Consider the following 14,138-nt stretch of genomic DNA (forward strand, 5'->3'; position numbering starts at 1 on the left):
GTGTTTGGTTATTTTTATTTGGCAGATTTCCGCGGTGCAATAAAGAGCTGGTTAATTTCCGCTCGAGATGCCACTACGTGTGCGTGTGGAGGGAAAGTCGGTCGCCATTTCCTTTTTATTTCAAGGTCATGCTGGTAACATCAAGACTGATCCCTTGTAACATTGGGCGGATCCCGGTCACACAGTGCGCGTAAACAAGACAGGACACTCTCGTAAATTACTAGCTGCTGTTCTACAGATTATTTTTTCCAAAGGTTGAACTAGGGCCAATTTTATGACCTTTATGTGCCTCAAAAAAGCTCATATGCATTCCTCTTGAATTCATCATGATTATCCTCAACGGCGCAACAATCGATATCCAGTCTAGGCCTGCCTTTATAAGGAACTCCAGACACCCCGGTTTTGCCTTTATAGACTTTCCGGGCTTGATCACCCTCATCCATACGGATTAAGTGACCCGCCCACCGCAATCTGTTGAGTCGAATTTTATCTACAACCGGACGGTCGTGGTCTACGGAATCGTCCATTCTCATGTAGGGGGCCAAAAATTCTTCGGAGGCAAGATCATTGTCTTGTACAGTAAGAGCTTTGACCCTATGGTGAGATGTTTTCAGATTACAGACCTAATAATCTTCACCAATGGGTCAGTCACGGAGGATGGATCGGGTGCAGGCGTGTCCTCGGAGAATCCGATTATAGAACTGGCCCGACCCCTCGGAAAAATGACGACCATATTCCAGGCGGAGATATATGCCATTTCATTGGCAGCAGAAGAATGTCTGCGACAAAAATGGAGGGGTCGCACCATTCGAATCTGTTCCGACAGTCGGGCGGCATTATCGGCACTAGATGGCAACAACATATCAAGCCAGTTGGTGTGGAGTTGCCATCAGGTGCTGATGAAACTTGGCCGACTGAACGAAACATTCCTGATGTGGGTGCCGGGGCACTCTAGCATCGCCGGTAATGAGGGGGCTGATAGACTGGCTCGCCGAGGGTCTGGATCCACAATGGTGGGCGCAGAACCAGCTCTTGGAATCCGACCATCTACTGTCAAGTCTATTCTGAAAGGTGAAATTGCAAGGATTCACGCAACCGAGTCGAGAAATTTGGACTCTTGCCGGCAAGCGAAAATCCTTGTGAAGGAGCCTAGGGCCACTAGAGCGGCATTTTTGTTGTCCCTTAAGAAGGGGGACATGAAAACCCTAGTAGGGCTTTTGACGGGACACTGCCCCTTAAACTACCATATGGAAAAGATTGGGGTAGTGGTTTCGGCTGTGTGCAGCCAATGTGAGGAGGATTAGGAAACTGCCCTGCACTTTTTATGCAGCTGCCCGGCATCCTCAGACCTCAGAAGAAGACACCTTGGCAAGGTTTTCTTCAATGAAGAATCTGCACACACTCTGCCTCTTGAGAATGTTCTCAGATTCGCTAAAGCCTGCGAACACCGTAGGCGGGAAACCATTGAATAGGCAACTTACGGGGATAGTACAATGGGCCTAATAATGGCCTGAGTGCTCGGAGCTGCGGCTCCCCCCATTTAACTAAACTAACTAACTATGGTGAGATGTATCGAGCGAAACAGTTTTTGTAAGCTGAAATAGGCTCTGTTGGCAGCCAACAGTCGTGCGCGGATTTCATCGTCATAGCTGTTATCGGTTGTGATTTTCGACCCTAGATAGGCGAAATTTTCGACAGTTTCTCATCTTTCTTGTTCTTGCTTGACCAGTGCGATTCGATGTTGTTTTTTCTTTGCTTTTTGGCGCTGCCACCATATACTTCATCTTGCCTTCATTAACATACATGTACAACCCAAGATCTCGCGCCGCCTGCTCGATCTGGATGAAGGTAGACTGTACATTTCGGGTTGTTCTTCCTATGATGTCGATATCGTCAGCGTAGGTCAATACTTGGGTGGACTGCAACGTAATACGTCTATAATTGCTTTGCTGCGTGATACCCCCCTTTTTATGTATAAGACACACGTTGCCAGTCGTCAGGCATTGATTCGCTGTCCCACACCTTGAACATTAGTTGAACCACTTGGTGTAACAGGTCGCCTTCATATTTAACCAATTCGGCTGTAATTCCATCGGCTCCTGGCGACTTATGATTTTTAAGCCGGTGGATTCCACATACTTTCTTTTATGCTTGGTGGTGGCAGTATTTGTCCGTTGTCTTCAGCTGGCGGGACCTCCAACTCATCGATATTTTGGTTGTTGTGCAGTTCATCTAAATACTCAACCTATCGCTCCAATATGCCCATTCTGTTGGAAACCAGATTTCCCTCTTTGCCTCGGCAGGATGAGCATCATGGTGTAGAAGACTTCATCCTGACTGTTGGTTAAACTTGCCCGCCTGGTGCGGTTGCTCCGTGTACATTTCGAGTTTACAGATCTTTTGATTTTCCCAGGCTTCCTTTTTCGTCCTCTGAAGTCGCTTCTTCGGTCGACGGAGTTCGTGATAAGTCTCTACGCGTGCCCGCGTACTTTGAGAATGCAACATTAGTCGGTATTCATTGTCAAGCCAACCGTTCCGTTTGTGGCCGTATCAATGATAATGCTCTTCAAGTACTTGTGAAGATCATTTGTTGATGCTTCATCTCCAGGGCATCTATTAGCAGCGGTTATTGTAGCATCCATTTCTCCATTATAGGTGTTACGGAGGACTGTGTTGCGAATGGCTTCAGTATTCACTCTCACCTGATTGTCAGAGGGGATTGTAGGTGGTGTTGTAATTCAAGCTCAGAGCACCATGCCAACGGGATAGTGATCCGAGTCTATATTGGCCCCCCTATATGTTCTGACATTCATCAAAGCTGAGAGGCGGAGGCGTTCAATCAGCACGTGGTCAATTTGGTTGAAAGTGGCCCTGTCTGGAGAGGCCGACTTATATTTGTGGACTGCTTTCCGCGCAAACCAGATACTTCCAACAACCATTTCATGGGTTACTGCTAAGTGAATAATCCGCTGTTCGTTATCATTGGTATCCCTATGTAAGCCATGGGAGCCAACGCATCGCCTGAATACGGGCTTCGACCCTACTTGACTGTTGAAATCTCCAAGTATGATTTTCATATCATACTTGGGACAGGCTTCGAGAGTCCGCTCAACTGCCTCGTAGAAGGTATCCCTCTCCGACTCTCCAGTCTCCGCTGTAGGGGCGTGATTGTTTATGAGGTTTATATTTATAAAATTTGCGCAGTGTGCATAGCCTTTGGCTTATATTTTCAAACAGCAGGTTTCATTGTTTGGCTGACTAAAAAACCTACTCCTAGCAAATGGTTTACTGGATGGCCACTATAATATAAGGTGTAGTGGCTTTTCTCCAGGAAACTGATCTCTGTCCAATGCATTTCCTGTACCGCTGTTACATCAGCCCTATATTGGGACAGGGTATCGGCTAGCTGCCTGGCAGCTCCATCTCTGTACAGGGAGCGCACGTTCCATGAGAAAATGCGCAAATCGTTCTTCCGTTGTCGTTGCCGGGTTCGTCGTTGTGTTATCAGTCCAATCCGAGGTTCCTGTTGTGGCTTCGTAACAGGTTATTTTCCGTGTAGGGTTGTCAGCCCTACTCAACCCCCAACTTGGAGGACCAGTTGGTACAGTTTGTGCCGTTTTTAGGCGCGGGAGACTTACCTTCATCCTTCTCCTTCTGCAGGTTTTCGTTAAGAAAGAGCTCCCAGCGGTCATCATGTGGAGGAGAACATAGGGTTTGGCAGTAAAGCTGTTAGTGTTGGTTCAGCAGGTTTTTTCCAGGTTTTATGGTCCATCGTGGGTAGCAATCCACGTTTCGCCCTGGGAACTATACTACCCTTTGACCACCTTGAATTAGTTTCCAAAATTGATCCATCAAATCACCTTAGATTTGACTTTCAAAGAGTCAATATCACAATATAGAGATTCAGGGCTGAGTGTACAATTTGTAGACACTAAAGACTTCAACATTAAGACGAGGTAAAATGATGAATTTTTGAGAAGATAGAGAGATAGAGTAGAGTCAAAAAGTCCCTATGAATTTGATTAGAGATCCGGAGGATTGTAAGAAAGAAAGTCATCAGGACGAACACGGGCAATATCGTTGTCCGAGAGGTGACAAGTTTTGAAGGAAGCCTGTAATTCTGCCCTTACTACGAGGTTACTGCTTATTCAACGCCGGGAACTGGAGCGGAAACCGCCTCTAACCACTCCTCACATCGAATACGGAGTTTGTACGCCCCGGATTCACTGGAGAAAAAAGCTGGTACGTGTGATTTTCCACGAAGAACATTTAGATTAGGAGGGTTCAGACGGTTGGAGATATTCTTTCCACGGAAATCACAAGAAAAAAACGATTTTAAGCACGCGGCAGCATGGGTTTAACTGTCGGCTGGAATTGGCTCCCATCAATGGGAAATGAGCGATAATAAATATGACTGTTGCCTATGCTCCGCCCATTCTACAGGACAATGTGCTGTGCATATCGCCAAGAAGATAACACTTTCGTCCGAGAGACAGATATCGGACTTCTCGATTGACGGTCTACCGCCGAACTATTTCTTGCAAGCTCTGCATCTTTTGAAAGCGGCTAATTTAAATCATAGGAACCTGAAATTTTCATGTGGGTGGAAGAAGGTGATGATCGTTAATATTTCGAAGAGGGCAAGGTCTTGAATGCGACAAGTTGAGAAGCATTTGTGTGCAATTTAATCCTGCGCACGAGTTCCTCTGGTGCTAGGTGTTGTCGTACAACATACCAGAGTAGTTCACATGGCACAGGGTCAAACGGTTTTTCAAGATCCAGAGATGTAATGTAAAGAGGGCGATGCTTGGGCGACCTGCTCTGATTATGCTTCAGGTTAAAGTTGTATAATTCGGCAAGCTCTCACACGATCTCCTCGCAGTGAATCGCCTTCCCTGTACTGGAGAAGGTGCTAACAGGACCATCCGCAGGGACCTCCTGGAGCCAGGCGGCAGATGGACTAGTGAGTTCCAGCCTGGAATCCACTGTCGTCAAGCTAGTTGTAGCGAGTACCAGTCATAGTACTCCTAACTCGAAACCCTCGACGTCGAGGGATCCCTCAAAAGTAAAGACCGACAAAATGTCGGTCACCGGAAACCGACTAAAAAGCGAAGGTCCACTGGTGTCCTCCTCAAGAGCCAATAGCAGAAGGCCATGCATATTCTCAGTAAGATTGCTAAGAATAAGGAGGCCGGTACTGTCGACGAGCGGAATGAAAAGACCTCACTAAATACCAAGCGATTGTTGAGGCGTACAACCGCAAATACCTAGCAGACAAGCAGAAGGCGAAGCCCATCGCTCTGAAACGCACGAGCAAGATCACAAGCGGAGCAAAGTGAGCAAGAGCTAAGCAACATCTGAAGAAAAGTACGCAGTAACAGCCAGCCGACGAACTACAAACTGCGAAAAACCTTCAGCGATGTGGCCAGGAGCCACTTACGTGTAGCGCTGGCGGATGGTAACTCCGATGGCGGGAAACTAGCGCCGGATGTGTGGACCAGTGTTGAGGCCAAGTTGTCGGAGATGGTCATTGAGCACGCTTTTCTGTGTTCGGACCTGAGTAACAACGATCTAGTCGTGGTCAAACTGGAGCAGACGGAGCCACAGAACGCATTTATCTCCTCGGCTTACATGGCTCCTGACCGATCAGCTCCACCAGAAGAACTGCAACATTTGACGAACACCATAGTAACAAAGAAGGCCAACCTGTTGAGAGGCTGCAACGCCAATGGAAGGCATACGCTTTGGGGCAGCTCGGAAATCAACGAGAAAAGTGAGCTATTCTTTGATTTTATTATTACTTTAAATCTGTCGGTATGTAACAGGGGCTGTACAACCATCCATTTCACCAGCTCGGAGACCTGTGACGATTGGGAAGAGGTCCTCGATATCACCCTAATAACCGATAATGGGATTCTTAAGGTTGAGAACTGGAGAGTGTCCAACCAGAGATCCTTCTCAGATCACAGTTAGATACTTTGCAGTCTAGATCTCGCAGCAGAGGTCTCCAAACCTTTCAGAAACCCCAGGAGGATCGACTAGAGAAAATTTGGTCAAGTAATTAAGAACAAACTCTCCGGTGCGCAAATTGGCAAGATTGGCACGACAGATGAACTGGAGTCAAAGGTTGGAGTTCTGAAAAAGCCATTCAACACCACCTTTAAAGTATCGTGACCTACTAAGTACAACAAGAAGACACTGCCACCGTGGTGGAATGAAGATCTCTCTAGCCTCAGGAAGCTGACCAGGGAAATATTCAACATCTGCTACAGACATAAATATTGCCAGCCATACAAGGACTGTCTGAAGAAGTACAAGTCGGCCATCAAAATCTTGCCGGTCTTGGTTGGACTATTATCAGAACATCGAAAGCACTAGCGAAACCTCGAGGCTCAGACAGATTCTGTCCAAGGAACAAAACAGGACGGAATCTTCTAATGAAACCTTGGAGCTGCTGGTTCAGACGTACTTTTCCGCCAGGGAGTAGGATTGTAAGTTAGAGTCTTGCTTGGAGGGTTTGCAGCCACCCCAGCCGTGCGATACTATCAAATTAGCAATTACCGAAGATAAGATCGGTGTCCGGGTAGCTGAGTGGTTTGAGCACAAGGCTATCGTACGGAAAGTCACGGTTCAAATCTCACTGGTGGCAGTGGGATTTGTATCCTGATTTGACGTCGGATACCAGTCGACTCAACTGTGAATGAGTACCTGAATCAAATCAGGGTAATAATCTCGGGCGAGCGCAATGATGACCACATTGCTTCCTATAGGGTAATTTCATCCTGCAGTGTACCGTTACGGTTTTGAATGAAGTCCTCTAACACACTTCAAGGCCTTGATCTAATTGGATTGTTGCATCAACCATTACCAGGGTTATTCCGTGGCTTGTTGAGATTTAACGGAGCTGTATTTCTTCAGGATACGTACCACAGCCCTGGAGACATGCACGGGTGGTTTTAATACCGAAAGCGGGCAGGTGCTGCCATGAGTCCGCGTAGGACTTTCGACCAATCAGCCTCATCTGTTTCTTGCCGAAGAACCTAGAGCGCGTCCTAGACATCCACTTAAGGGTGATTATGGAGAAAACGCCTTTATCTAAGTCCCAGCATGTATACCTCAAAGGGAAATCCACAGAAACCGCTCTCCACGAAGTAATTGGCATGGCTGAGCGGTCACTGCAGTGCAAGCAATATACGAAATTTTACGAATATTGGACAGCCGCGGGTAATGGCATATGCCGACGACTTGGGATCAGGGATGTTTCCGTCCATTATGAGCGATGTCTTCGAAGGAGCGTTGCGAAAGGTGTGCCTGTGGGCCGCAAGATGCGGACTCGGCATAAACCTGAATTCCACTTACTACGGCTGAATGAACAGATATTGGTTCTTTCCTCCAATGTAAAGTGTCTGGGTGTAATCGTGGATCTAAAACTAAATTGGAGATTGAACATAGAACTGAGGGTTAAGAAGGCCTGTATAGCCTTCTATGGCTGCAAGAGAACCTTTGCAAAGAAATGGGGTCTCCGGCCGAGAATGGGTCTCTGAATGTACACCGCTGTGGAGCGTCCAATCTTAACATACGGCTCTATTGCTTTGAGCAAAAAATACAATAGGATGAAGCTTAATAGGATTCAAAGAACCGCGTGTACAGGTTCTACTGGGGCTTTGCAGTCTTGCCCGGCAGATACTTTTAATGTACTCCTGCATCTCCTCCCCCTAGACCTCAACATTAAATACGTTGTAGCGTGCAGTGCCGTAAGACTACGTGAATGAGCAGGCTGATGTATTGGCCAGGCGGGGCTCTGCTCTTGGCAGTCCTTTGGTGGGTACAGACGGTGTCTCGCTGGCGGTTGTCAAGGGAGGAGTCTACTCGCACTACTTAGCAGCCGCGGGCCTTAGATGGCGAAGGCTTACTGTGCCAAGTCAAGGAGGATTTGGCCAGCCTATAACATAGCCCGATCACGAGAGGTCCTGGGCTAGACGCTTGTAAATGCATGCAAATTACGGCGGTCTGTACGGGGACCATGCAGCCAGGCTCGGCATATCCAAGAATTCGCATTGCCGAAGCTGCGGAAAAAGGGGCGGGGGGGGGGGCACCCTCATGCACTTTCTGTGTGATTGCCCAACTTTAGCTAGAGTCAGGCTACGGACACTGGGTAAACCATTCTTAGGGGACCCCAGAGAGATTTCTAGCTACAGGGTGGGAGAGCTGCTTTCCTCCGTGAATGCAATGGACTGGCGCTGAAGATCCGAGCCGGCTGGATTCTATCTCTTTGCTGTCATAACAGCAGTCACGGTCTTAAGAGTTTGTGGTATCAAAACGGCGCACCACAGCGCAAATTGGACTCCTCGGAGCGTCCACTGATATCTACCTACCTCAGTGCCGTTGACAGGTGGAATGGCTCTAAATGTTGACATTGCTTGTGGAAGTGGTCGGTAAGCAAAGTGCCGTTCTTGTCATTGACGCAACAGAAGGGTTCGATATCCTGTGTGTCCGTGCCGGCTTTTGGCAAGTCGATAGAGATCTCTCTCGTCATCCAGAGTGTCCAGTTTATCATAAAGATCTTTATAATGTTTCTTTCCTCGCGCTGTATTATCGGTGGCTTGATTCGCAAGACGGCAATCAACGGTCGATGTTAAGGTGCGATAGTCTCGTAGGGAACGGGTTTGCAGTCAGTGATGGCATCTTATGAGAATATAGTCGATTTACGTTTTAACGTTCCCACTTTAAGATGTAGGAAGATGAGATCATCTTTTTATGAACCATGTATTTATAATTACAAGATCATGAGCGTCATAACTATATGATCGCTACCCTGATTGTGGACTTTTCATCCTGGCGCCTGTTTTCGTCTGCCATTTCACCCACATGACCATTAATGTCGCTCGCAATGATGACATAGTCATTAGAGGGAACATTACAGGTTTTTGCATCGAGAAGTTGCCAGAAGCCATCTTTCTTGGCATCAGGTCGACCTGTCTGTGGTGCGTACGCGGCGAAGAAGTGAATAGTGCGAACAGCTGATATAATGGTGAGCTTCATCAGCCGCTCATCAAATCATTTGACTCTTTAATGGACCACGGAAACCCTATGAGATTGCAATGTCAACACCATATCGAGTGTGTGGGCTACCAAAATAGAGAAGTTTATAGCCATTTTTACCACGGTCGCGTTCTATGTCTCAGTTTTTATGAATGTTGAATTGGTAGACCTCGGCGAAAAATCGGGATGTCTGGACTTCCTTTCTGTTGATGATTATTCATAATATACTATATCAAGATAGCCGATGAATGGGTTGTTCTAGAGCTACATGGGGCGGAACAGTAAAGGAAGAGTGCATTCTTCTGAGAAAGCCTTGGGGCAGCTGAAGTACTTTCGCAGAAATCAACAATGATGGTGCCTAGGTATTACAAGGTGGAAATGGTGATTATTAATCTACTCTGTCTTCTGTAAGTATTATAATAAACAACAAAATGAGTTTTTAATAATATATTTTCTCATAAAATATAAATACAAACATATTATTCATAGGGTCATTCATATTTATGTGTGATTATAATTTTTTTTCTTAAAATTTTCTTACTTGTGTGTATCTTCTATTGTGTTGTATGTGTATTTTACAATAACTTCCTCAATACTTTTATTACTAATAGAAACATTATAAACTTCTCTTCATACTTTATTAGGCTTCAACAAACTTATTTTTACGACGTCTACCATTGTTTCCTGTTCGACACTTCTATTAGCCTGGGCAAGGATTTTCTGATCAATTTCGACATATATGCGACGATGAGCAAAGGTTTCCGCGGTTTTCGTTCTTCAGATGGAGTTATAGTACTTTTGGATGTTGATTCGAAATTGATCTTAAAATCGAGCCGGCGTTCGAGGTATGAAAATGTTACAGGTTTTCCTCACATCTATGACTAGATGGGGATTTCTTTAAAATATTTGCCCAACTGATATTAAGGTCTACCTATGTACAGCGCATCGTTAATGGCGTGTCATTTCGTCTTTCCAAGTTTCATCATTCTTTGTTACTATCGAGATAGTTTTAATCTAAGATGTATTCCTAATTTAATGTAAGCTTTACCTCACTATTATTGATGATTTATTTAAAACACAACCTAATCCTCTTAACTATATCTTTATGTATGATTTGACTCATTCTTTTATATGTACAAAATCCTCTTGTTAAAATGAATATTCTTTGAAATTTACAAAGATAAATTCGTTTTTTTCGTAATTAGGGAAGTTATTTTCCACAAATCGACTGAATAACAGAATGAATCACAGATAAGATACTTGTCTAAAGAGTATAACGGGCAAGTTTTATCGCGAAAATAGAAAAGATACGTAAGATGAGCAGAAAATCTAAATTGAATTATCAATCTGCGATCAGAGAAAGTATCTTATTTGATCTGCCAACATAAGGAGATTATTGAAGTGGTTGATACGCGGCTCAAGAAGATTACGTTTCGAAATAATAAACAGAAAAGATACTAAAGGAACAATTGAAAAGATTCGTACCGATATTTTCGAAATTTAGTATGTAGAGACCGCAAAGATAGATTCGTATATGTACATCTTTTGTGTTGAAAAATCTGTAGAAAAACACTGGTTACTGTATCGAGTGAGATAATTTTATTTATGCATTGGTTTCCAATAGTTTTCTTACGGAAAAAATATACGGAACCAATATTGTTGCGAATTTGTTAATACTTTAAGTGCTTTATGTCCGATATTATATTCGCCCGACTAGATATTTTCTTTCAACACTGAGTTACTAGTTCTCCTAATTTGCCTACAAAGTTGTCTTATCTCTATTTTTGTTATTCTCAACTACAGGCGGAATTAGGGTTTTGACATATTCTGAAACCAATTAGTTGAATACAGGTTTTCTCTGCTGTGATTTGTTTTTAGCCTACCGAATATGAATGTCTCGTGATTTGTTATATAGTATGTATGTATGTAATTCAGTTGAGTTGATGTGAAATTTTAAAATTTTATCTTCGTAGCAGGTGTAAAGTACGATCGCAATCCTGTATCTAAAAGAGTGCAAACAGTGAAAATTTGTAGTTTGAAGTGTGTGCTAGTGAATTTGAAACGATACTGAATTTTTATAATAGGAACAATGTGAAGAGTATATATATATATGTATATTGCGAGGGAGGAGTCGATTGCTCATTGCGTTAAAAATATGGTTACGTGTTAAGCCAACTACGTTCTGCATTTGCAGATTAACTCTAGGGTAAACTTAGGAACGGGCATACTGCATTATTTTTTTTAAAGATGGGGGAGGTGGGATAAAAAGGGTATCCTAGGGAGCAGCTGACATTGAGTGTAAAAGAAATGCCTATCCTTCATAGAAACATGATATTTGTTTCTTCCTTTTCCTAGGATATCCGTAGAAATGGACCATACATATCTGAACAGTATTTGCTGATCTCGGCAATGCTGTTTGGCAGCGACTTAAGGGGGTTATCCCATGTGAAGGCCGTTTTTTTTCGCATTTTTTAGAAATTTTTTTGCGAAGAACTGGATAAAGATACAAATACGAAATTTTGACCACATATTTATCGATATCTCGAGCTTGCGTAGTAATTTTTTCAGCCCGATCGCATAGTTCATTATTGAAATACCTGCGGCCACTCTAGAGGGCGCTGCGATAATTTTAAATATAAACGACATTTTAGCGTGCACACTTAACTGCAGTCCGCAAATTAGGATTATAAAAAAATATTAAAAGCTAAATTTTTGGCGGCGTTTTAAACTTTTCTTTTGTGAATTTTGGCGTTTTTTTAAGGCTTCTTTAATGAATAAAAAAAAAGAAAACTATTGAATGATTGAATGATAGATTTTCAGCTATGGTGGCCACCAATTTTCAATATGGAGTTTCGAGAAAACCGCATTTAAAAAGTAAAATGTGATTTTTAGCCATAAAATCTTATCTGATCATTAATCTGTTCTACCTAATCCATAAACCTAGGCTTCTTGAAGAAACACAGCCTTGGCTTCGATTCTTGTTCCTTTAGCGAAGTCATTCGGACCCCCTTAAGGAGGTCATCCCGTGTGTCGAATTCGCGGAATCGAATTTTTTCTTTTTTGGCATCAATTGGATCTAGATATAGTGTAGAATATATTAGCAAAGTGATTTTTTGATATGTGGAGTCGTTCGGAAATTATAGTGTTAAACACGTGATAAGTCACATGTCAGATTTATGTCGATCGTCGTAATAAGGTTCGTATTTATCGGTCCGAATGACTTCGCTAAAAGGACAAGAATTGAAGCCAAGGCTGTACATGTGTTTCTTGAAGACCCCTAAGGTTTATGGACGTTTATCGACTAGGTATAGCAGATTAATGCTCAGTTAAGGTTTTATGGGTAAAAATCGCATTCTATTTTTTAAATGCGGTTTTCTCGAAACTGCATGTTGAAAATCGGCTGCCACCCTAGCTCAAAATCTATCCAACGAAATTCTTTGAAATTTTCACGACTTATTCAGAACATATTTCTACGGTCCCCAAACTAGAATAATTGCGATTCACTCAGTAGTTTTTTTTATTAATTGAAGAAGCCTTGAAAAAAAACCAAAATTCACAAAAAAAAAGTTTAACAAGGCTCCAAAAATGTATCTTTTAATATTTTTTAATAATTCTCGTTTGCGGACTGTAGTTAAGTGAGTACGTTAAAAAATTTTTTTAAGGATGATCGCAACACCCTCTAGCGTTGCAGCAGAAAAACACTTTTTTTGGAGATGGGTATACAAATTGCTCTTTATTTCAATAACGAACTATGTCATCGGGCTGGAAAAATTACTATGCACGCTCAAGATACTAGTAAATCTATGGTGAAAAATTCGTATTTGTGTCTTTATCCAGTTCTTCACGAAAAATTTCTAAAAACAAGCAAAAAAAGCGGCCTTCACACGGGATGACCCCCTTAAAAATTAAGATAATTTTGGAAATGCACATGCTGGTTGAGGATTTTTTTTTGGAATTGAGGGGATTCTATTTCAATGCGGGTGTCATGGGTTTCTAACATTTTGGATGCATTTTTATATACATACCCCACATGGCTTCCATTATAAAACTATCGTTACTAGTTACCATGTTAACGATCGTATCAAATAAATGTTCTGTTGTATTATACGTAAAAACTGCCTATAAAAATAATTATTACAAATATACACCGAGTAATATATGCATTTCTTTATTCGCCTATTATTTATTCATTTACGTAGATGTCATAGGTTTTTGGAGCTTCCTCGAGTATTTCAGTTGAACCGAATTCAGGCAATCAGAGACATTTCTCATCTTAATCATTGAAGATACGTGAATAGCGTTTTTGTTTTGCTTTCTCGAGATGTTCTTCTTTCCTCTGGACTCATATCTAGATAGTGTTGATTTTTGGTTGATTTTCTTTCATTTTATATTTGATTTTTCCTTCCGATGTAGTACTTCTTTCGTGACAAACAAAAATTGTCTATTCATCTTCCTCTTCCCTGAAGAGATATGTACTCCAGTAAACCAAGTTAAATAGGGCGAATACTAGCGGGAACGTTATTCGAGAAATAACGTCGATTCTCTTCGATCTAGAACATTGACTTAGATAAATATTTTTGATTATTAATATATGGATCTAGAGATTAGCTTTTTGATTTGTGAGTTAATTTTTTTTGTTGTTGTTAGAAAATATTGAGATTTTTTTTTTCCATGACTGACCAAATTTTCGTTCGAACCAGAAACAAACGTTCGACAAAAATGAAAATAAATCAACAATAAAAAAAATTAATAAACAAATCAAATAACAACATATATATAAAAATTAAGAGCATTTATTTCTTAATTCAGAAAACATAATAAAAGTTGGAAATATATTAATTAGGGGAACGCACTTCAACTATATATATGTATATGTTGCCAAATCAAAGCTCTAAACTCCAGACAAAATTTCCAAAAATTCTTTTTTCACTAGACAACGTGACAGTTTTTCAATAATAAAAAGCTGGTGCAAGGAACGCAAATAGGAAAAACATTTTTATGCGTAAGCTTGTAAAAAAAGTCCAAAATATAAAAATAACGTGTGAGCATAGCAAAGAGCCTTAAAACAGTTCAGAAGAGAACAACGAACGAAGAAC

At 42.2% G+C, this 14,138-nt stretch overlaps 1 protein-coding gene across 25 annotated transcripts in view; it reads right to left on the reverse strand.

Moving 5' to 3' along the window:
• Positions 1 to 9,474: 9,474 nt before the first annotated feature.
• Positions 9,475 to 14,138, reverse strand: part of LOC119658719 (glutamate-gated chloride channel) — a 211,076-nt gene continuing 206,412 nt past the window's right edge. For 15 of the 25 annotated variants that reach the window (XM_038066354.1, XM_038066351.1, XM_038066364.1 and 12 more), the window contains one exon: positions 12,612 to 13,604. In XM_038066354.1, coding sequence (XP_037922282.1) covers positions 13,484 to 13,604 — 121 coding nt within the window. In that variant the 3' untranslated portion in view covers positions 12,612 to 13,483. Of the gene's footprint in view, positions 11,046 to 12,611; positions 13,605 to 14,138 lie in introns of those variants that run through there. The other 10 variants (XM_038066367.1, XM_038066362.1, XM_038066359.1 and 7 more) reach the window with 4 other exon arrangements.

This window comes from Hermetia illucens, chromosome 6 (genome assembly GCF_905115235.1).
Source record: "Hermetia illucens chromosome 6, iHerIll2.2.curated.20191125, whole genome shotgun sequence".
Taxonomy (NCBI): Eukaryota; Metazoa; Arthropoda; class Insecta; order Diptera; family Stratiomyidae; genus Hermetia; species Hermetia illucens.